Source organism: Pyrus communis, chromosome 1 (genome assembly GCF_041283825.1).
Source record: "Pyrus communis isolate YQ-2024b chromosome 1, ASM4128382v1, whole genome shotgun sequence".
NCBI classification, from domain to species: Eukaryota; Viridiplantae; Streptophyta; class Magnoliopsida; order Rosales; family Rosaceae; genus Pyrus; species Pyrus communis.
In genome coordinates this window covers 8,058,527-8,081,982 of record NC_142565.1, presented here as the reverse complement: position 1 = coordinate 8,081,982, position 23,456 = coordinate 8,058,527, and the positions used below count along the sequence as shown (strand labels likewise).

General features: G+C 38.5%; 2 protein-coding genes across 4 annotated transcripts; both read right to left on the bottom strand.

Moving 5' to 3' along the window:
• Positions 1–318: 318 nt before the first annotated feature.
• On the bottom strand, positions 319–8,572 carry LOC137720822 (kinesin-like protein KIN-UC). Of its 2 annotated transcripts, XM_068459929.2 has the most exons (22): positions 8,175–8,572; positions 7,946–8,046; positions 7,717–7,839; positions 7,385–7,570; positions 6,583–6,804; positions 6,317–6,479; positions 6,077–6,226; positions 5,668–5,756; positions 5,276–5,488; positions 4,983–5,117; positions 4,699–4,833; positions 4,158–4,337; positions 3,690–3,866; positions 3,228–3,347; positions 2,924–3,052; positions 2,718–2,856; positions 2,512–2,604; positions 1,992–2,117; positions 1,432–1,557; positions 978–1,121; positions 770–898; positions 319–615 (listed from the first exon to the last, which is right to left on the bottom strand). In XM_068459929.2, exons 1-22 carry the CDS (start codon positions 8,443–8,445, stop codon positions 467–469), a joined length of 3,300 nt encoding a protein of 1,099 aa, XP_068316030.2. In that variant the 5' UTR covers positions 8,446–8,572; the 3' UTR covers positions 319–466. The 2 variants fall into 2 exon arrangements, with proteins under 2 accessions (XP_068316030.2, XP_088551812.1); XM_088695686.1 differs by lacking the exon at positions 4,699–4,833 and having other exon boundaries at positions 8,175–8,558.
• Positions 8,573–17,139: 8,567 nt separating this feature from the next.
• LOC137720741 (glycerol-3-phosphate dehydrogenase SDP6, mitochondrial) lies at positions 17,140–21,226 on the bottom strand. Of its 2 annotated transcripts, XM_068459857.2 has the most exons (7): positions 20,672–21,226; positions 19,583–20,056; positions 19,128–19,459; positions 18,521–18,681; positions 18,157–18,412; positions 17,513–17,811; positions 17,140–17,408 (listed from the first exon to the last, which is right to left on the bottom strand). In XM_068459857.2, coding segments are annotated over exons 1-7 (1,890 nt in total). In that variant the 5' UTR covers positions 21,039–21,226; the 3' UTR covers positions 17,140–17,407. The 2 variants fall into 2 exon arrangements, with proteins under 2 accessions (XP_068315958.2, XP_068315957.2); XM_068459856.2 differs by having other exon boundaries at positions 17,269–17,811; positions 20,672–21,203.
• Positions 21,227–23,456: the final 2,230 nt, after the last annotated feature.

The following is a 23,456-nucleotide window of genomic DNA, read 5'->3' as shown; positions in this document are numbered from 1 at the left end:
TAAGTTATTGTTTTTATACAAACGATATTCAACGATGGGTGAATTGAACACGAGGCCGTAGGTTTGGGGTTTTTATATCAAGCAATGTCTCCCAATGCAATTTGGTTAGACACAATAACAATTTCCCTCGTATACGATGAGACTACTTTTAGCTGTCTGGGCTATGCTTTGAACTTTAAGTTTTATAATAAGAGTTACCACCCAATCATGTTGTGCACTTTGATTTATTCATTAAAAGTTTAAATTTATTCTCACTTTTACACATCAACCATACTTTCTGGCTTCGTCACCCTCCGAGCGTCGGCCAGCACATCACGATTCGGATGGACATCATTGTTGATTTCTCAAAACATGATTATATAGTGCAAAACTGTCCAGAATTCCAGATTCAGTTGATAAAAGCAAAGATGGCTACTTACAACTCGAACAATTAGCCTACAAAAACAATGAGATTCTGTACATTTCGCTATTCACCGCGCCTCTGATTGTAAAGTTTCGGATTCACTCTCAACGCCTTCTTTGCTAAGTTCCGGATATCGTCCCGAATGGATTCAGTCGATATTCGAACGATCTCTTGCAGCCCTCCACCGGATATGAAATCCCTTGCATTGTCCTCTGCACGAACAACACATCATATTACTGCCTAAGAAATGTAGAACCTCAACAGAAAATAGAACAAGTCATCCTAAGCATCCAAGTTTGTTGTCCGATTATTTGGAAATATGTAAAATTCTCCGTAAAAAAATGCCCGAGCACATTCAGAGCGTACCGTTTTGCGCTAAATGGCAGAGAGCAAGCTCTATATGGCGTCGGGTTGAAGTTGAGGCAGTGTTGGTGTTGATAATCAACCAGGTAAGGACACCATCGTCCATCAAAAGTGAACGACCTTTTCTATGTCCTGATATGTAAAGCTCAATAGTCAAAATAATGCAGCATAATACATGTAAACATCCACAAGGAGGACTACTTCGACCAACCTTGAATAGTTCCGCGCGATTCACATTTTGCAAAGTTAGCCAGTCCTCTGGCAACCTGTGCGATCACGTCACTACTCCCCGACCTCGCCATCCCCAGGAGTGCCTTAATTCCTCCATCTTCTTTGAGCATTGTATGTAATCTTTCTGTAATTAACAAAAACTATGCATGAGCTTTCATACTAGTAACATTCAAGCAAGATGTGAGTCCATCCGTTTAGACGTAAAATATATTGGGATATGTTGTGTACGCAATCTATGCAGCAAAGGAATGAACCTAAAATACATAACCCAAGTACTTAACAACCTCACGCTTAAACCATATGTTGATGCTAACAAGTAATTCGGTTCATGGAAAGGTCGGTACTAGGAAAAAATTAAACAACGTGCTAATATGAAATGCACAAAAGTTCCAGTGAAAACTTGAAAAAAATACTCTCAACCATCTCGTGCTTACCATTTCCACATAAATTAGCAAGTGCACCAGCAACCATTCTAAGAGTTTGTGGATCATTTGTCTTGCTTGCTGTCTCTGCGAGTAGTTGAGCTCCGCCTCTGCTCATAATTACACCTTGATTTACCTCTGAGAAGAGTTAAAAGAGAAACAAAAGACAAAAGACGAAGAGATAAGTACATAAAATTAGGAGAGTGATCAAATATTCAACACAGAAATATCAAGTTCCTCCCCCCTCCATTTTACTGCAAGGGTCCTGCTTTTCCTAGAACTCAGGAGCCATTTTCAACGCCTAAAAGCCCCGAGATAACAATACATTAAGTTTTATAGTAGTAAAAAAAAAATGCAGTTAAATGCTCATGAACTTCAGAGTAATCAGCATCTTTGGTGGTATTTGTTAATAATCCGTTTGGTTTACATTTTCCAGAACCATCGTAGTGTAAACAAGAATTTTAAAAGCAAGGTCTAGATGTGAAAAGGACGGACGATGGAAGGCACTGAACAAGTATAATCTCTTCACTAACTAAAATGCACAAGAAAGATGAATAAGGAATCAGGATTACCATTCATTGCCAAATTGGCAATGGCCCCAGAAGCAACTCTAAGGATAGTTGTATTTTGTGAGGATTGCAACAGAATAAGCAAAGCGTCTAAACCGCCTTCCTCAACAATCTTTGCCTGATTAGTATCTGAAAATAAAGGAAAACCTTAATTGGTACAACGGTATACACTACTAAATCCTCATGCTAACTGTTTGACCCCATGACAGGAGCAGTGACAGATCAGTGATATAGACCATACAAATCAAATGCACAAACATATGACATATACTATCACTATTATGTGAAAATTGAAGCAGCATATTTAGTTTTGGGAAAAAAAAAAAAAAAAAATTCCATGTGTGAAAATTGAAGTGACATATATTTTTTTCCATTTGACTGGTTTTCTGATATCAACGTAATTACAAATAACACGTAGATTGATCCGTCTTTAGCACACTTTGTAGTATCACCTCCTTTGAAAGGGGATGAAAAGCATGCATTTATCCGCTAATATAAATAGACAATACAGGAAAGTGCATACCTTCAGCTGCAAGATTGGCCACCACCTTCACAGCATGGGTTTGGACATCTGAATCTTCAGATGTCAACAATTGTACTATCTTTTGAAGCCCAACTGAATTATTAAGTAAATTAACTTGTCAACTGAGAGATATCAATGAGCGGAATTCGCAAAGGAAAAGATAGTTATTCAAACTTTATGAGGCTTTATTATATAATAAATCTTGCCTTCTTCACATATTTTTGCAGTTGTGGCCCTCTGACCAGAAATTGTATCTCTCGATGGATTCGAATTGTGTAACCCCATTGGATTCCCCAAAGCAGAAGATCCTTTATGTGTTTTTTCCCTCATATACAACTTCTTATCCTGGAGAATTTCAAATGTAAGGTTGTATTGTCGAACCTGATATTTGTGAAAAGCACAAGCAACTCACCTCAAACTCATCTTCTTTCTCCGGTGCAGCCTTCTTTAATTTGATTAGCTCATTCTCTACAGACTTCCTCTGCTTCTCTTCAATTAGAAGTCTTTGCTTCACATCTTGAAGTTCTTCCTTGAGTATTGCCTTAATAGTCCCAATTATAGAAAATAACGTAAATCATTTAGTAATTCACACTTAACTGACTACTCATAGCAACTGGAGGAGCAATTGCGTGACCACAACTGAAATAAATATTAGTCTACATTTTGTGGGAATATAATATTGAACCACACTAGTTGCACTATATATGTCAACGTACCTTCTCTTCTGAGAGATCAGCACATTCTGATTTCAAGGACCAATATTTGTTTAGAGTTTGTTCATGTAGCTGATTCATTTCTTCTAACTGCACTCTAAGTTCATCAATCTCTTTCTTCCCCTGGATTTATTAAAGCAAAATAAAATTTACTGTATGAAGAATACGTGTGAAAAGGAGCCTTGAATATGAACAATCATTTCACCACATTTAGAGAATTATCAATTATCAAAACAGAGGGAATAAAGGCTGGTAGTAGCTGCATAAAAACTTTTCCCAGCTCAATATGAAGCGATATATTACCACGAAGAACTTAGGGATCAATTTTTCTTTTTGCCTATATATACGTTAAAAGGAAAAAGAAACAAATAATATCACAGATACGTGAAAATAGAAGAACACTGGACTCTTCCATGAAGCATCACAACGGGCTCATTTAGTAAAGTTTTAGGAATAAATTTTAACCTGCATTGAGTTTTGCCGACTACGTTGCTTCTTCTCCACTTCCAATTGTTCTTCTAGATCTTCAAAACGGGCATACTCTTTTTCCAATTGCTCCATTAACTCAGCTATTTTTTTCTCATACATCTGAGTAGTGTCTGCAAGTGCTGATTGAAATGCAGAATTCTCTATCTGATGTTGCTACAAAAAATGAACAAAGCATTGCAGTTGGTACTCATGTTGCTATAACTTGTGGTAAAATATTAGCTTCAATTATTTGCAAGTTGCAAATGAAAAGAAGAGACTATATTTAAAAGGTTGAAGTTTGAAATTTTCTAATAAAGGTGGCCAGATTTTGAAGAAGAAACAATATTTAAAATTTTCCAGAAAAATGCATATTAAAATAAAAAAGAACTCCAAGGATATTACAGAAAACTGTTAGAATTAAAGATGACAAAAACAGGTCCTGTTCTAAATGCATAGAATGCTTACCTGAATAGTCTGTTGGCCATCAGTCAGAAGCTTCATTGTTAAATCTAACTGTTCCTCTGTGCTTTCAGCACGAGCACGCTCACCATCTAGCTGCTTAATCAACTTTGCTATTTTCTCTTCATACGTCTGAGTGCTATCAGCTAAGACTTTCTGATACATAGAACTTTCAAGCTGGTGTTGCTACTAACAGGCAAAACAACACTATAAACGCCGTGCTCATAAAGGACAAAATATTTTATTATGAGACGGTATGCATTCAACATATGATGTTTGATGTGTGTGTGTGTGTGTGTGTGCACGCGCGTGCACGTGTGCCTAACTCCTGCTATAAAACTGATTTACTAGCCTATGATAAATTTTTTTGGTGTACATAGTGGCACCAACATTAATAACCATAAGCACTGTATAGCCTCAGCTAGACTGACAAGAAAACAACTAGACAAAGTCATAATATAAAAGCAAATTACAAGGCAATCTAACTGAGGCAATACAGCCATTATGGTATCAATGCTGGTGCACTGGATCGTCAGAAAGGAAATACCTTGCCGTGTTCTAAACTTGCTTCAAGTTCTGCAACTTTATCATGCATCAGGTCACTGTGTTCTTTCTCACGGTTCAGTTTTTCTGAAAGATCTTTCAGATCCAACTCCAAACGGGTATTTTCCTTCTCCAGAAACTTTTAAGTATAGAGAAGTATTAGATGGAGGGGAAAGACGTACCAACCCTCATAACAATCAGCATGACAAGAAAATAACTAGATGAATCATCAAAATGAAATGAAACTATAAGGAACATTTTTTCACTGAGTCTTCAGAAAAGAAATACCTCTCCATGTTCTAAACTTGCTTCAAGCTTTGCAACCTTATCATGCATCAAATCACTGTGGTCTTTATGACAGTTCAGCTCATCTAAAAGATCTTTCAGATCCGACTCCAAACGAGCATTTTCCTTCTCCAATAACTGAAACATGCAGAAGATTAGAAGAAAAAAGTGTACTATACCTCTCATAACAATAGGTATGTCAAATGGATCATATGTGAGTTGAAAACAACCCTCATCATATGATGACCAGCGTTTCATCAACCAAATTACAAATGGTATCTAGGCGAGACAACTACCTCAGACCTTGTGCTTAGATTGTTCTTGGCCTCAGCAAAAGAATCTTGACACTCCTTCAGCTGTCTTTCCAATTCCAATTTGTTACTGTCCAACAACTTCTGTTGCCTTTCAAATTGTGCAGTAAGATGGTCTACTTGATTCTCAAGCTTCCGACATTGACTTTCATAATCAAATTCTTCCTTAAGTTTTACCATATTTACTATTCTCATTGCCTGCAAAATAAATAACAGATGGTCTTGTATGAAAGATTGTAAACTACCAATAAAATAAATGAGATAAACTAACAACAGGAAATTAGCAGTTGGAATTATTAAAGTTAGAAAATGAAAACATATACTGGAATATATGGATAATTCAGTTCAGCGATAATGATTAGTATAAACTAGCTCACCCGTTGTCCAAACATTATTGTACTAGTGGTCTCTGCATAGTTCTGTGCTGACAGCCCAATCATTACTATGAGTGAGGTCCTCGCAGAGCCTGTTTCATGGAAAGTACATGGAATTTCCTTTTAGAAACATTAGGAAAAGAAATGGAGCAGAAATAAATGAAAGAAGGTATACATATGTGTGCATTGGGCCTTTTCATATTTTTCTTTCTTTACATATATGTGTAAATAGAACAACAAATATGAACAACATATCAAATTTGTCTCACTCGACACAAAATGTATTCAAGATATAGAGCATTGGCTATGGCCTAAATACATAGCAAATACCATTATAGATGTAAGAGGAGCGACTCAATAAAATCTATGCAATATCTAAATACAGAGCAGAATGTAAATATATTGGGACAACCTCCAAATGAATCATGAAGCAACCTTGTAAGCTTAGAATCTCTGACAGGGATATGTGGACTGTTTTCCGCCAACGCATTTATACATTTTCCAAGAGAAGTAAGTGAAAGATTTATAAATTTTGCCTCCTCAAGCAAGTGGCCCTCACTGCCTGCAACATGAGAAAAATAATGTCAGGAATAATAAATGATGGAAAAAAAAGCTTAAGTACTACTTCAGGTGTACAGTATCGATGACAAACCAGATTTATCTATTCTTTCAGATCCTGCAAGATCAACAATCAGCAACTTGCTTTTTCGAACTACAGGTACCCCACTTCTAACTGATAAATCAGCTCTAAAGGCTTTTTCTTGAGAAGTGATCTCATCTGTAGCATTTTCTTGCACAGATCTACGAACAAAAACCTGCAAGCATGAAAGATTCAGATCATCGTTATTCAAAGAATAATATCTACAGATTTGAAAGTAAACATGAATTGATAAATCCAAAATCATACAACAGACCCACCATAAGAATCGCGTGACTGCGTGAAGATTCTGTATTCAGCTTCGTGTTAGCTGCATGACGGTTTGCCTCACCAATTTGCAGCAGTTGTAAAAAGTGATCAAGGTCTTTAATTCTTACTACTGAAGCACCAGGAAGTGACACCTCACCAGTCTTCGAGTCCTCATGAATAGGAATATTAATCTTTTCTGGTGCAAGCAAATCTTGAATAGATTCCATGTACAACTGGTGCGGAAAAAAAAAAATTAAATAAATAAAAAAAAACATTTCTTAATAAATGACCAATCATCCAACATGGTAGTAACTTGCCGCTCTACTTCAACAGGTACGCGATCAGATGACAAGCAATCTCTAGAATTTGGTAAGGATTGAAAAGGTTTAACTGAAAACACTATATTCCCTGTTATCCTTCTTTTCCTGGATAAGAAAGAAGAACAGAGTCCTAAAAGAGATGGTGGAAGTTCACCTTGCTGATAGTGATATCTAAATGTAGTCTCACACAACAAGGGAATGTGATGGGGCCTTACACAGTACGCAGCACGTCTCCAGGTTTTCCATTACTTTCCTAAGTTGTTACAAGACTTACAGATCTCTACTGAACTCCAAAAGATATTTGTTCCTTAGCAGTGTAGCGTTCAACTCATGAAATGAAACGATTGCTAATGCTATTAAGTTCGTATGGTGCAGTGAACGATATCATGCCAACGATGGACTATGTACCAATTCACCTATATTTCACTGTGAACAGTGATGGTGGATAACAGTTCAACAAGAACGTCAAATCAAAACAACAAAACACACCCACCTGCAAATAGGAAACTTCCACACTATCAGAAGCAGTAGATGTAGTCGAAAGTATGTCCTCCAAAGCTCTAACCATAATGCCACGCTCGGATGCATCATCATTACCCAGACTGCCAACTGTGTAAGTTTTCCCAGTACCGGTTTGGCCATAGGCCATAACTGTTCCATTATATCCACTCAACACACTCTGCAAAAGTATATCAAACTCTACATTACATCATTAACCAATTAAAGAACCACAATTGCAATCGAAAGACACATTGAGCATCTCGACGCGTCAAATGCAACTCAAAAAAAGCCAAAGAAATAGTGGTAAATAAGCAAACACGATACCTCAACTACAGGTTTTGCCACCACTTGATAAACCCGATTTTGCGAGGCGGTTTCAGTGAAAACTTCATCAAATCTGTAAGACTCTGAGCTCCAATTGTTCTTTCTCAACTTTAGCCGCTTCAGCTACACAACAGGAAAAAATGAAAATTTTAATTCCATTATAATTTAATTAGTTATTCTGGTTTAAGATTAATAGAAAAGCTCGGAAATTTCAGCTTTAAAATCACACCTCGGGCTGCAACTCGACAATGTCTGCGAAATCAGAATCCGAAATGCGATCCTCCAGATTTCTCGGTCGAAGTCTGACAGCAACCCTCACTCTTCCGGCCTCTGTTGCAAAAATTAATCACAAAATCCCCAGAAATTTAAAAACTTGAAGTTTGATTTGAAATTAAAAATGCATTCTTCGAAGACAAATTCCAAAAATTCAAAATTATATGTGGGGGAGAGAGAGAGACCTTGTTGATATTCGGGGTTAGAGTGAGGAGTTCTCGAACTGGGTATGACGGAGCGCCGTGAACTGGAAGAAGAGGGCCGTGTGCGGTGGCTGTTGGCTTGCAAAGACGACGTCGTTTGTCTAGTGGAGTGAGTAGGAGGGACTTGGGCCGACGACGTCGTTTGCCTCTCGGACCTTCCACCGGTACTATTACTGCCATTAGTATTCCCTGCTGCCGTCGACGACGACGATGATCGTACGGACGACGACGACGAAGAAGAAGAAGCGGCCATTGATTTGTCAATGGTCAGAGGAAAGTGAAAGGGAATGGCAGAGGAAGATTCTGGAGCTTTATTGTTGTGAGGAGTGAGAGAGAGAGGAGAGGAGAGGCCGGCACGATGGGGAAGAGAAAGAAAATGGTTCCCGCGTTGTGGGTAACGTTTGACTGTTTGAGCACACGAGTCGGCCCTTTTTTGTCCTTTTCTTTAATTTAATTTACTTTTTCGCTATCTAAAGCCTAATCGGATGAAGGTTCTTGGCGTACGAAAGTAATCAGAAGATAGGTTAGTGGTAAGAAAAAAAAAAAAAAAAAAAAAAAAAGAATTTAAACCTCTAAGGTGGCACTCTATTAGTAAATTTAATCCATTTTTATCTTTGCATTTAACCGACATTTAATGGAAAAATCATTTTTAAACTAAATTTGTTAATGGACTATACTATGAGGGTTTAAAATCTTAATTTTTTTTACCTGAGGCGTTATTTTCCAATTATCTTATCACCATGAGGACCATTTATTCGATTAGAACTATTAAACTATTATATATTAATATAATCTTCTTTGTCTACAAAAAGAAGGTGAAAACTGAAAAGACTATTAATCTTCTATCACACTAAAAAGATTAAAGGTAGTAATGTAATTTCACAAAATAAATTTTTTTTTTTTTTTTAACCTCACATACAAATGATTTTAACATCTCTAATTTAAAAAGAAAAAGTTAAAAATTATAAAATAAAAAAAACAAATAAACCCATCTCCCACTCCCACGCCTAAACCATCAATTTTATTTATTTTATATTTTTTTTGTTAAAATTTATTTTTCCCTTACTATAACATCGAACAATATTTTCATATTCTACAAAATATCTTTTTGGTAAATTTTTTCTTATAATTCATGTCTTGATCTTTAGAGCACGAGTTGCAACAAGTATGTTCTTGGTTGAATGGTTCTCGAAAGATCAAGACGAAGTGAATGGGAGCATGTAGTGGCCAAGACAGGCCTGAAGGAAACGCACATAAGGGTGCGACTAGAGCTTGAGGTTGTTGTCCTCACTGCGAACGATCCACAGGATGATGAGCTGGCCGGCGAGGGCATCTGGGTCGAGTTTGGCGAAGTCGGGTTTGGGCTTCGGCTTTAGTGGTGCAAGGGTGATGTTAAACTCTTGAGAGGAAGAGGAAGTGGCGAGGGAGCAGGTGAGTATAGAAATTGACTTTTCATTTCATCGAATAATTACAACAATACTAGATGATATATATATAGCCACAGGCTTGCTACACTAGTGTCCTTAGTTTCTAAAGCTAATTACACAATTGCCACATCTAATTGTTTATAGTTATAACTAACTAGTGACTTGTTTGGATGATTTGGCATCTGTCTCAATACACCCCCTCAAGCTGAGCTTGGGATTGAAGATAATTGAACCAGCTTTTGGATAGTGACTTGGTGTGTGAATATCAACAAATTGGTCTTGACTACAAACAAACTTAACCGTGACGAGATGAGCCAACACCAATTCTCGGATATAATGGTAGTCAATTTCAATGTGTTTAGTTCGGGCATGAAAGACTAGATTGGAAGCAAGAGAGATAGCTGAAATATTGTCACACAATAGATTGGGAACCTGAGAGAGTGGGAAGCCAATGTCACAGAAAATTTTGCAAATCCAAGTAAGTTCAACAGTTGTATGTGCCAAAGAATGATATTTTGCTTTAATGGAGGAACGGGCCATAGTGGATTGTTTCTTGGCACTTTAGCTGATAAGATTGGATCCCAGAAAGATACAATAACCATTCGTGGATCGTCTATCAAACGTACAACTTGCCCAATCAGCATCAGAGAAGGCAGTGAGATTGGTTGAACCATTTTTTAGCCAAATACCTTCAGATACAGTACCTCTGAGTTATTGAAAAAGCCTCTTTGCAGCCTATATGTGTTGATCGAGAGAAGTATGCATGAACTGGCATATTCGATTGACTGCAAAGGAAATATCAGGACGTGTTCATGTTAAATAATGCAAACCACCAACAATGGACCGATATTCAGGAGGATTTGAGTGAAGAGGACCCGTGTGATCAAGCTTTTGAGAACCAAGTGAAGTACAGCATAGCTTAGCACCAACCATATTGGTTTTCTTGAGAAGATCCAGTAGGTACTTTGTTTGATGAAGAAAAAGACCTGTAGAGGACCGATGAACCTCTAATCCCAAAAAATAATGCAAAGGTCCTAAATCTTTGACTAGAAAAAGAGCACTAAGCTTTTGAATGAACAGATTGCATACAAAAGGATGAGGGCCAGTTACCAAAATGTCATCGACATAAACAAGAACAATAACGAGTGAATGACCTTTGAGAACAAATAAGGAAGCATAAGAAGAAGACTGCTGAAAACCAAATTGAAGTAGAGTTTGAAAGAGTTTGTCAAACCAAGCCCGAGGTGCCTGTTTAAGGCCATATAGTGATTTTTTCAATTTACAAACATGATTTAGCAAACTGGGATCAACAAAACCTGGAAGTTGCTGCATATACACATCCTTTTTTAAATCCCCATGAAGAAAAGCATTATTTATGTCTAATTGCTTTAAAAACCAATCAAACTGGACTGCAAGTGATAACAATACTCGAATGGTGACTGGTTTAGCCACGGGACTAAAGGTTTCTTGGAAATCAATGTCTTCTTGTTGGTGGTAGCCTTTGGCTACCAACCAAGCTTTAAAATAGTCAACAGTTCCATCAAGCTGTTTCTTGACTCGGAAGACCCACTTGCAGCTAACAACATTGTGGGAAGATGGAAGTACTAAGATCCAAGTACCTGTGGATTGCAAGGCATTGAATTCATCTTGCATAGCTGATCTCCAATGTGTATGCTGGGAGGCTTGTAGGTATGTAGATGGTACAAGATCAATATCCACAGGAAGTGGATGTTTGGTAGCTGCATAGACTTTAGGTTTATGTATTCCAGCTTTGGAACGAGTAACCATTGTATGAATATTGCTAGAAGGCCGTGGGGAAGGTGTGTCACTTGAAGACATAGGTGTTAGGATGGCATCTAAATGACTGACAGAGCTGGTAGAATTCTAAGCTGCTTCAATGTTGGAATTGAAAGAGACATGATGCTGAGCTGCTGACGGATGAAGTGAACTAATAGAACCAGAATTTGATTGCATCAATGGAATAGAGAACTGAAGATCCATAGAAAGAGAAATAGATTCTTGAAGTGTAGCTGCATCTGGAGAAATTGAGTGGAAAGGATATGAAGTTTCATCAAACTGCACATGACGAGAAATATAAATCCTACTAGTGAGAGGATCAAGGCACCAATAACCCTTGTGTTGTAAACTATAACCCAAAAAGACACAACTTTTGCTTTTAGCATCTAGCTTAGAATGAACATAGGGCTTGAGTCATGGAAAACACCTGCAACCAAGGACTTTCAATCTGGAGTAGTATGGTGACTTTTGAAAAAGCAATTCCCACGGTGACTTAGAGAGCCCAGAAATTGGCAACCTATTAATAAGGTATATAGGAGTAGAGAAAGCTTCCACCTAGTAGGAACATTAGAAGCAACAAGTAAGGACCTTGCAGTTTCCACAAGATGTCTATGTTTTCTTTCAGCACAACCATTCTGTTCAGGGTATGGGGACAACTTAATTAGTGTAAAATACCATGAGTGCGAAGAAAAGACTGAAACACAGTACTTAGAAATTCACCCCTTGAATCAGAGCGTACTATCTTTATTTTATTTCCAAGTAGATTTTCTACATATTGTTTGAATACAACAAAAGTAGAATAGGCATCAGACTTTGCCTTTAATGGAAAAAACGAGCTATATCTACTGTAATCATTGACGATTAACAAGTAACATTTAAAACCACTAAGTGAAACAATAGAAGCAGGGCCCCAAAGATCACAGTGAAGTAATTACAAGCTGTGAGTAGTAGTAGAAGTAGCCAAGCCAAAAGGAAGCTTATGATTTTTAGCAAGAGCATAGTCTTGACAAAAGAAATCAATAGTTGGCTTGCCTTGCACTGCAAGCTTATTGATAGAGAGAACCTATCGAAAAATAGAAGAAGATGGATGACCCAATCTGCGATGCCAAACCTTCACAGAAGCTGTGACACTTATTAAAGCTGATGGTGATAAAGTTAGAGAGTGACAAGAGCCTTACAGAGGATAAAATCCATCTCTAATTTTTCCCCGCAAAAGTGTCTTCCCCGAAGCACGATTCTTTACAGTGGATCCATCAGGTCAAGAGTCAAAGCACAATTATTGTCTTTGAGAAATTGATAAGCAGACAGTAAATTGTGCTTCATATGTGGAACATGCAGGACATTACTCAACTTAAAAGAAGTATAAGGAGTATTTAAAGAAAAGGAACCAATATTATGGATAGATAGACCTTTACCATTTCCTATGTAGACCTTGTCTTCACCAGTGTAGGGAGAAGCGACAGAGAGATTAGCAATATCATTTGTAATATGTATGTAGCTCCAAAGTCCAGTAGCCAAGATGGAGAGGTTTGGGAGAGTAGTGAGCACATAAAGCAGCAAGCTTAGCTGGTGGTACCTTTCCAAAAATCTCAGGATTCATCTTGTCAAAACAATATATGGCTTCGTGGCTAGTAGAACCATAAATTTAACATGGAGTTTGGCTACCAAATGAGGATGAATAACCATAAGAATTGGACCTGGAGCCTGGATTAGGAGAACAATTTGAATTGCCACGATAGCTGTCATGGAAAGAACCTCTATTGGTGTGGTGATTTCGATTCCCTCTGTTGAAACCACGTTTTTGTCTCCCATGATTAGAATTATAACGGAATGAATTCTAGAATGACTAATGAGATGCAGCAAGAGCCTGTGTAGAAGGTGTTGGCAGCAATGGTGCATGATAGTGAGTAGAAAAGGCCTGAAAAGGCTCAGTGACAGAAGATGACACATTGTGCTTGCGACGAGCCATGGAAAGTTCTTTAGTAAGCAGTAGACCATGCAATTCAACAAAGGAGGTGGAAGACAAGCGAAACATGATGGAGTCAATGAATGACTTGAATTCATCAGGTAGACCATGAAACATTGCTGCAATTAGATCTCAATCTGAAATAGGGGCACCAGGAGCTATGAGAGAATCTGAAATTTCCTTAATCTGTTGAAGATATTCCGAGATCGATTAAGAACATTTTTGGATAGACTGAAGACGAGAGCGTAGTTGATGAACATGAGCATAAAAAACTCCACCAAAACGTTGTTCAAGCTTCTACTATAGCTCACGAGATGTAGAGACTCCAACCGTAAAGGGAATTAGATCTTCAGAAAGTGTCGAATTCAACAAAATTAGCATATTTTGATCTTTCTTAAACCACTGCTCAAATTCTGGATTCACAGATCTATCTGGAAGAAGCAAAGCCGGACATGGCTCAGTTCCATCAATGAGACCAATGAGCTTGTAGCGACAAAGGATCGGAGCAAACAATGCCCGCCATGGGAGATAATTGGTGCACTTGAGCTTGATGGGCACTATACTACCAATGTTCTGAATTGTAAGAGACATATACGAATTTAGAAAGGAAGAATTGCCAGAGGAATTAGGATTTGACAATGGCGGTGGATCCATCGAAGACGAGGATGCAGATAGAGAAGCCATGACTATCAGAGACAATATTTAGAAGAAAAGAGAAATAATCGTGAATTAGAGGTAGAAATTGATCGAGAAATAGAAGAAATCGATCAAGAAACAAATCGAGAAATCGATGCGATGAGTGAGTCGGTAAGCAGAAGAAAAGAGGATCAGCACTGTGAGGCAATTTGGCGAGATACCATATAGAAACTGACTTTTCATTTCATCGAATAATTACGACAATACAAGATGATATATATAGCCACAGGCTCGCTACACAAGTGCCCTTAGTTTCTAAAACTAATTACACAATTGCCACATCTAATTGTTTACGGTTATAACTAACTAGTGACTTGTTTGGATGATTTGGCATCTGTCTCAATAGTGAGGTGGGGGAGTGGGCGGATGGGGATGAGAGAGAGTGAAGGTTTGGAGAGTAGGGAAAAGGAGAGAGAAGCTAGTGCTGATGCTGCCACTGACGTCATTTTTGGTTGCCCGGTTTACTAGTTGATGTTTTTGCCGGCAGTGGATATATTTTTTTTGTTTTTTATTATTTTTGAAAGGAACTGTTATTGACATTTTAAAAATCTCATTTTGCACTCCTGTATTTAATATTTTACTTTCTAAATATATAAAGTTTGGAGTGCAAAATGAGAATTTTGGACTGTCAATAACAATTCATTTTTTGAAATGAATTTGTAATTGGGCTATCTTTGGTCAAATGATTGGATGGGGTGGTCTCAACACCAATAGGATCCTCTTCGGATCCTTTTGGTGAGGATTCTAAGGATTAGTAAATCGTATCCGTTCATCGTATATTGTGTCCGTTCATCGTTTTTGTCAGGTACTGTTTGTATTTAATTTTAAATAAAAATATTTAAAATGATTTCTAACCGTACGATGTACAATTAACGGATATGACTCACAAATTTCCGGAATCCTCACAAAGATCTGGCGAGGATCCGGATTCGTCTCAACCTAGGTATAGAGAATTATTTATTTATTTAAGACTTCAGAACTCGTTTGAAACTGGTTTTGCAGTAAACATTTCTCTGCAAATAATTTGTAACTCAGTTAGTTAAAAACATAAGGAAACTAACTAAAAGGACTTCTGTCGCAATACTTTTTATTGACATTAAATATTTTGAAATTTTGTAACCAAAAAAGATGTTCAAATTTTAATTTAAAAATCAAGTACTTAATAAAGAAGTGCTTTTGAAAAAGCATTCAAAAAGCTACTCCTCCAAGAACGCTTTTAAGCGTTGTGATATCAGAAGCCTTTTAAGTTGGCATAAAGGTTTCTCAATCAGCTCCGTGCAATCGAGATCTTTGAATGAATTAACGAATTACTGGATTGTTTTTTGTAGAAATATACCGAGTTTGGAGAGGAGGACAAAACCATAAAGGGCATAAAGGCTTCATGATATGCTTGCTATCTTTATTGAAGGTCAGTCAAGTCATTGCAAAGGTTGGACGTCCCATGCATGATGCATGCAACGTATGAGGATTTTATTTTTTTATTTTTTTATTTTTTAACAAACAATATTAACTACACTAATTGTTTTCCATGTATTGTGGTCTCCAAATGAGGATTGTTTTTCAAGGAAAAATGTTATCTGAACTTAAGCATCGGATAATAGCAAGTAAAATGGGATAAAGCTCCAGGAGCGTGGCTCTGGAACTTATCAGCCAAAGTATAGTTGTCCTACAAATACAGGAGGTCGTGCAATAAAAAAAAAAGAAGAGACATTCAATTCAACACACAGATCAACGCTTTACGCGGAATTTTTCGCACATTTTTGTGAAAATTGACTTACTAACCATCAACACAAATTCTGATTGGATATAAGGTCAGGTTTGGGTTCAACTGGATTAACGGGGTTTTCCAAAAGCAATCAGTGAAGGTGACTGACTAGATAGATGGGTTCGGAGTTATATTTTGCCGTAGGAGTCTCGACTGACTGGATAGACGGGGATTCACTCTGAGTATGTAGCTGTCTATTTATCTTAAGTCTCAACCGACGAGGAGTCTTTGATTCTTTTGTCGAAAGATGTCACTTCATTAACCTTTTCGGTGAGGTAGGAGTTTTATAATTGGTTACTCTCCGGCTGCATTCAGAGTTCGGCACACAAACAACTGAACCATTTTTATGACGAAGACACTTATCTCTTTTGAATATCTTTTTCCACATAGTTTAATACCGATTCAGCGGGCCTGTATTTTCACCAATATAGTTGAGGTTGCCGAACCCGGTGCACATGATCCAGAACTTCAAAATGATTTACATAACCTTGTCTTCAAGCTTCAAAACTCAAGGCCGAGATTGTTCATTCCTCGGCCGAAGTAGCTCGATCAGAAATTAGCAGCGTATTGCATCAACATTTAAGCCACTAAAACACGTAGCTAGGTCCTAGTTACGTTTGCACACCACGTAGGTTTTGTAACTTTTAGAGTCAACAGAAAGTCAGAAACCCTCCACAGATTGACTATGCATTTGGAAGAGATGGTTTGGAACATTTGTTGAAAAGCATGTGTTTCAAACAACGCTACTTTTAAGATGACTGACGCTTTTGTTCTTAATTCGTTGTATTGATCCTATCATGCTTACTTCACATTAAATAAATATCTTTTTCGCAACAATAAAGTAAAACAATAAAACTCTCATGGGGATATTTATTTCGGTAGAGGCAAAATAGGGAAGAAGTTCAAAAATCACAAACATGTCGAGGGTTTGGTTTTATCAACTTTTGGACCCAGAAAATCAGCACCAGCCCGTGAGTCAAGTAAATACGGATGGATTGAGGTTTTACGTGAAACATCTCGTGAACAAGGAAAGAAAACGTTGGACCGGACGGCCGGTAATCTTAAAAGTTCAAAATTCATAAAGTGTCAAAGTTTGCAATGTGACACTAGAAATTCCAAATTCCCGACACTCATCTTTTCCGCCCCCACCCAAGCCATCGGCAACCCCTCCAAGTCCGGTAACTTGAGTGAGGGCAGAAATGGTGGGTATGCGGGATGAGGGATATTAAATGTAAATAGAAAAGAAAGGTCCTTAAGACGGGGTCTTACATGGCAAATATGCAAGAAAAGCTCGAGTTTTTAGGTTAAAAACACATCGATCAAAATTTGTATTAAACTCATTACCGTTGTATGTAACGATGTTTGAACCAAGAATAAATCACTTTATTTGTGCTTGCAAGGAAAATTGCAAACGAAGACCGATTATTTTGACAGATGACTGTAGTTTTCATAGATGTGTAACTATAACCCTATGCTGTGTGTGGTAGGCAAACTCCTTGGCACCAGAATTAAGGCCGGAAAATTTGCCGCCAGTCAATGTACCTGTGAAAAATGAATGCACAAACCTACAGCGGAGACAACCACCCGATCAAGATTATTTACACTACCGACAAATTTGATAGAGGAATTTGTTGATCGTGGATGTAGAACGAAAGAGAAAAGTACTTACTAAACATGTTTCCCGTCATGGAACTGAGCATTTTTTGAAGATTTGAAAGTTTTCAAAAATTCCTTGGCCTTCTCTAACTCGTACTTCTGCCTCGAATCATCCCAGTTGTGTTCGGTCGCTAAAATTTCAATCACACGAGGCAATGCCCTGCTTGCCGCATCTGTGTCGAGGAAAGCAAGCCGAGATCTCCGAGCAAGGAAATCAATGGCAGATTCACAGTACTCGTTTCGAGCACAGTAGGCAACCTCCGCCTCTAGAAAAGGGTATCCATGGGCAAGCCTCTTCCCCAGATTTTCGTTCTAAAAATTTGAAAATATGAAGTTATAAGTAAAGCGTTAGCTTCAAAGCACGTGACTAATCCCAAAAAAAAAAATAAACACAACACAACGTACTAAATTGCACAATAACACCGGTGGATTATAATTCCAAATTTTACAGCGGTTACAAGTTTATACATTAAACATATCTAGAATGATAAAATATGGACCAAGACATGAGTATACCGAACTTCAATAATAATACATATGAAGGATGTTTAGGAAGCGGCGGTAGCATTGTAATATAAGGACATCAGCAGTATATGAGACCCATAAATTATGACAGATTACATGTATACAGCGACTTTTGGAGCAAGATAAACCAACCTGAGCAATAGCAGCAACTCGTTCAGCCAAAGTACCATATGCATGGGATAGATGCTTTGCTGCAGCAGTGTCCATCACTCCAGGAACAACTTTACCATGGCTGTTCTTCATGCGCACATATTGTTGAGCGATAACTGTAAAAGATGCAGGATCCCACCCGTCTCCACCGACAATTTGCAGTTTGGAGGTTAAACATCCATTTTCTGGGGTCAGCTTTCCAGACTTTATTGCCGCATTAACCGCATCTTCTGCCATGCTGAAAAATTTATAGTTAGCAAAATATACTGTTGCTTAGTTTCAAACGGAAAACCTCTTACCTATAAGTATAAACTAAATCATCTCAGCTCAACCAAATAAACCTTACCCACGGTAAGTGGTCCACTTGCCGCCCGTGATTGTTACCAAACCAGGATAATCTTCACATACAACATGATCTCTGGAGATGCTCTCAGTGCTTTTTGCAGATGGATCCGTTGCCAATGGGCGAATACCACTCCACGCGGAGAGAACATCCGTGCGGCGTACCTATATTTTCCCAGCATTGCTTAGTCTCAACAAGACAACAAAAAAGAAAAAGAAAGAGAAAGACATCTAGATTGAGTTACAGCTCTAAATGTCCTCCACTACTTTCCGCATTTGGATATCAATTATCAACCCGAGTAAAAAATTCAACTAGTCAGAGAAGTCCTTAAGGAGATGTGTTACACTGAGGAAAATAATAGACAATCAACTGATCAAGCAGCTCGTGTTGATAATTAAAATCCAAATACAGATCACAAGATCACACTGAAATCTACACACAATATTCTGACTAACTGACTAAATAGAAAGAAAGCAATCGGTGAAAGAACAGATACTTAATTTTGTAACTGTTCATGTCTATTTGACGTGTGATAAACATGTTGCTGCATCATAAAGCTTGAATTAGCAATGCAGGAAAATATGCCACGCATGCACAGAAAATCACAAACCTTGACATTAAGGTAATCACAAATAGCATCCAATATGAATTGAATCTCATCCTCATGTGGTTCAGGAAGCAGAGTAATAGGGGTGTTGGAATCTGTGGTGCCAGCAATTGTTCGTCCCAACCATGGAAGCATGAAAACAACACGTCCATCCTTAGTTTTAGGAACAATCAAACCCATACCCTCAGGAGAGTAATAGTCAGGAAGTACGATGTGTACACCGCTGCTTGGGCATATCATTGGTTTTGCATCTTGATCTGCCATCTTCCTTAAAGAGTCACAAAATGGCCCAGCAGCATTCACTACGACTTTTGCATATGTATCAAACTCTTTCCCTGGTAACTTAAGAAATTCAGTAAGAATCACAACGTTCAAAAAAGGAAACCATTATATCATCATTCACTTAATTACACTACGGTAGCATATAAGCCAGTTGTGGAAGTGTGAGCTCATTCTACCTGATAAGTTGTCTCGGATTCTTGCACCAATTGTCCGATTGCTAGCCTCATCCTTCAACAAATCAACCACTTCTGCATGGTTAAGCACCGCTGCACCAGCTAAGGCAGCAGTGCATGCCAATCCAACATTAAGACGTGCGTCATTCATCTGCCCATCATAATACACCACAGTGCCCTTCAAGCTTTTATTGTTACCCTTCCTGGCAAGGGTGGGGAAAAGCTCAACAGATTCTTGTGCAGAATAATATCTGGACACATGTAAGAGCCGTAGTGCTGCAACCAAATCGTACATTTTCAAGCCCATCCAGTAGTATACTACCTCAAACCAGTCAAAACATGGTGTCATGCATGGCAAAGCATGGCAGAGGTGCGGTGCATTGTCAATAACCTGTTTACGCTCCTCAAGCGCATGAAATACCAACTTCAGCTGCCCGTAGTCAAGATTGAAAACAGCTTTCTCCAAGTACCGAACACCTAACATAATAATTATCTTGCATAAGCAACCATGATAGTTATTTTACATAACCCGCCAAGACGGAAGTCAAAAACTTAATTATAAGCAATTACCTATTAGAAACTAAAATCTTTAAAATCTTTAAAATCTTTTTAGACAACTCAATGATTACTAAATCCAAACGAAAAAAGCCGAACGACATGTCATATCTTACAGCCAATTCAATTGGTATTAATATTTATCGTAGCAATATGAATCAGCCGAATCATACAGTCTAAACTGAAAGATAACAACACAATCTCAGACTATTCTGTCTCGATTTACAGTTAAGATCAATATAGACAACGTTATAATGCATCAATCTACAAAGTTAACGAAATTACAACGGTTTTGTACATTGATCCACTCCTGCAGCTCAATTTCTCTTCAACCACACAAATGCTAACAGGAGGCAAAAACGACCACCGAAACAAAACAAAACGTCAACAGCAACAGCAACTTTAAGGACCGGAAATGACAAATTGAGACGACAGGGAGATCCATGTAATGCAATTAATTATGCAACACAATATATACAGAGAAGTGTGAATTGTATATATACGGATACGGATACGTATACTACGCTATACGAATACCTCCATGAATTAGCTTAGTGGACCGCGACGACGTTCCAGAAGAGAAGTCCTCGCGCTCGACGAGGCCGACGCGAAGGCCTCTGGTGGTTGCGTCAAGGGCGACGCCGCAGCCGGTGGCGCCACCGCCAATCACGAGAATGTCGAGCGGGTTGGCAGCACTCGCGCCAATCAGAGCGGCCTCCTGAGCCGCCCTGGACGGGACGACAGCGTTCGGGTCGCTGATCTTCTGGCGGACAGCGCCGAGAGAGGAGGGCCCGGCGCCACGGTCGCTGGCGGAGAACGAAGGCTGGAGAAGAAAGGCGCCGCTGGCTGCGGTGGCAACGACGGCGGCGGCTCCGAGCCGGCGTAGGCGTATAGCTGTGGCCATAAATTGAGGAGGGAGGGAGGGCGGGATACGTTCGGTTGAAGAAAATGGTTTTTGCGTTGGGAATCGTTCGCGGGGTATTTGGATTGAGAGTGAGATGCTACGATATGGTGTCGTACGTGTTCGTTGAGGGTGTGACAGTTTCTTCAACCACGCTCCTTTTATTTTCCTTTTTTTTATTATCTAACAGCACTCCGCTTTTAATGTGTTTGTTTTTGTTTTATTACAATTTCACTAGTTTTTAGGACTTTTCAATTTCAACTCTTTTTTTAGTACAGTGATATACTTGACATTAAGGTGGCGTTTACGTAAGGGTAAGAAACAAAATTGAATTCCTATTACAGCATATTTCAATGTTTATCAAATTTGGAGAAATCAAAATTTAGTGGGTCCCATGCAAATTTTGGAATCCAATTCCAATATTTGGCTGATTTGGATTCTCAACATAAAGAAGGTATTTGGATTCCGGATTGCTTGGGCAATCGAAATGCTAATTTGTTTTCCTTTATGCCTTCACTTACTTTCATTATTTTCAAGATTATCCTTTTAACCCTAACTGTATTTTCCTTTTCACGCAGCTCCTTTCTCTCTTCTCTGCATGCCTTTCATGTGTGATTGCTGCTTACCAATTCGAAGTTCACATCCACCAACTTGGAAGAATTTGCTAAAGATTTTTCGAGTCTCCATTATTTCCTTAAAAGACAGGAAGTTCTCCACCTTCCATGTGAAGGAACTTCTTTTCCTGTTCTTTTTCACCTTCCATGGAAAATTTTCATCAGTTCACTGTCGAAAACACAAGCTGAATAGTTGTTATATTGTCTAACACATTTATAAAACTGTATCATTCCACCATATGGAATTTCAAACTGTTCATAACATACACAATCCTAAGAACAAAATGAGCACGCCTAAGCATAACTCAAGTAACATTGAGCACAAAGAGTAGGTTATAAACAATATATGCAAATCGTGGTGATTTATGCTATCTTGGCTAGCATTAATACATATTTGATTTGGGACAAGGCATTTTAGTAATCATACTGGTTTATATTCCGATTCTGCTGAATTAGTAAACGGTTTTATGGAATTCTATTCCGATTCTAGAACATTTAAGTAAACAGTTTCAACAGGAATCCAATTCTAACTTCTCCTCATTTCAACTCCTCCTTAATTCAATTCCTCATATTTTCATTACAGTTACGTAAACACGCCCTTAAAGAGTTGAAAGGAGAAAGGTGAAAGGGAGTTCAGTCAAGATACATAATAAATAATTTAATTTAGAATCGAACTCGTCATCTATGAAATTTGAACTTAAAACCTCTCAATTACAAATAAAAAAGAATATCACTAAAACGTAGTATTAAATGACTTCAACTTTTTTATGTTAAACTTAAAAGAAAAAACATTCTTTCTAAATAAAAAATGCTACGTTTTCCGTATATTTGTAAATTTTAAAAAGTGAGACTTACAATTAAATTTTTGAAGCCATCCCACCCGCCACCCCAAAAAAAGAAAAAGAAAAGAAAAAGCCAAATATCTCCTGTGACATCCCACATCATCCAGAGGAGCGATCCTTAAATGTATATTCTCATCTCTACCTAGCACGAAGCCTTTTGGGAGCTCACTGGCTTCGAGTTCTGTAAGAACTTCGAAGTTAAGCGAGTAGCGCGCAAGAGCATTCCCAGAATGGGTGACCCACTGGGAAGTTCTCGTGTAAGTCCCCAGAAACAAAACCGTAAGGGCGTGGTCAGGACCCAAAGTGGACAATATCGTGCTACGATGGTGGGGCGGGCTTGGGTTGTGGTGGGGGTCCGGGCCAGGATGTGATAATTTGGTATCAGAGCCTAACCCTGGCCGTGGTGTGCCGACAAGGACGTCAGGCCCCTAAGGGGGGTGGATTGTGATATCCCACATCACCCAGGGGAGTGATCCTTAAATGTATATTCTCATCCCTACCTAGCACGAGGCATTTTGGGAGCTCACTGGTTTCGAGTTCCGTAGGAAGTCCGAAGTTAAGTGAGTAGTCTGCGAGAGCATTCCCAGGATGGGTGACTCACTGGGAAGTTCTCGTGTGAGTCCCCAGAAATAAAACCGTGAGGGCGTGGTTAGGGCCCAAAGCAGACAATATCGTGCTATGATGGTGGAGCGAGCTCGGGTTGTGGTGGGGACCCGGGCTGGGATGTGACATCTCCTATTCAACGACCACCCATCTCTAAATTCCTTAACCATAAAGCCCCTTAGTACTACATTGTAATGATATTCCACTCTTTTTTTAGTGTAGGCAATATTATTTATTCCAAAAAATAAAAATTGACAATATAAATATATTGTAATGACGAGAATGTCCCAATCTCCAACTATGCAAATGAACCTCATCAGCTCCTCAATCAAACATAAAATATCTTCGTTAAATAAGGACCA

Bases quoted from the DNA above. Each gene is read 5' to 3' on its own strand.
- LOC137720741 (XM_068459857.2), bottom strand. From the start codon at position 21,038: ATGGCCACAGCTATACGCCTACGCCGGCTCGGAGCCGCCGCCGTCGTT. The intron at 19,460-19,582 runs GTAGAATGAGCT...TTAAGTTACCAG, and splicing joins AATCCGAGACAACTTATCAG to GGAAAGAGTTTGATACATAT. The intron at 17,812-18,156 runs GTTGGTTTATCT...TCAAATTTTTAG, and splicing joins GAGTTGCTGCTATTGCTCAG to AACGAAAATCTGGGGAAGAG.
- LOC137720822 (XM_068459929.2), bottom strand. From the start codon at position 8,445: ATGGCCGCTTCTTCTTCTTCGTCGTCGTCGTCCGTACGATCATCGTCG. The intron at 7,840-7,945 runs GTGTGATTTTAA...CCTGTTGTGTAG, and splicing joins TTGTCGAGTTGCAGCCCGAG to CTGAAGCGGCTAAAGTTGAG. The intron at 7,571-7,716 runs GTATCGTGTTTG...ATACTTTTGCAG, and splicing joins TGGCAAAACCTGTAGTTGAG to AGTGTGTTGAGTGGATATAA.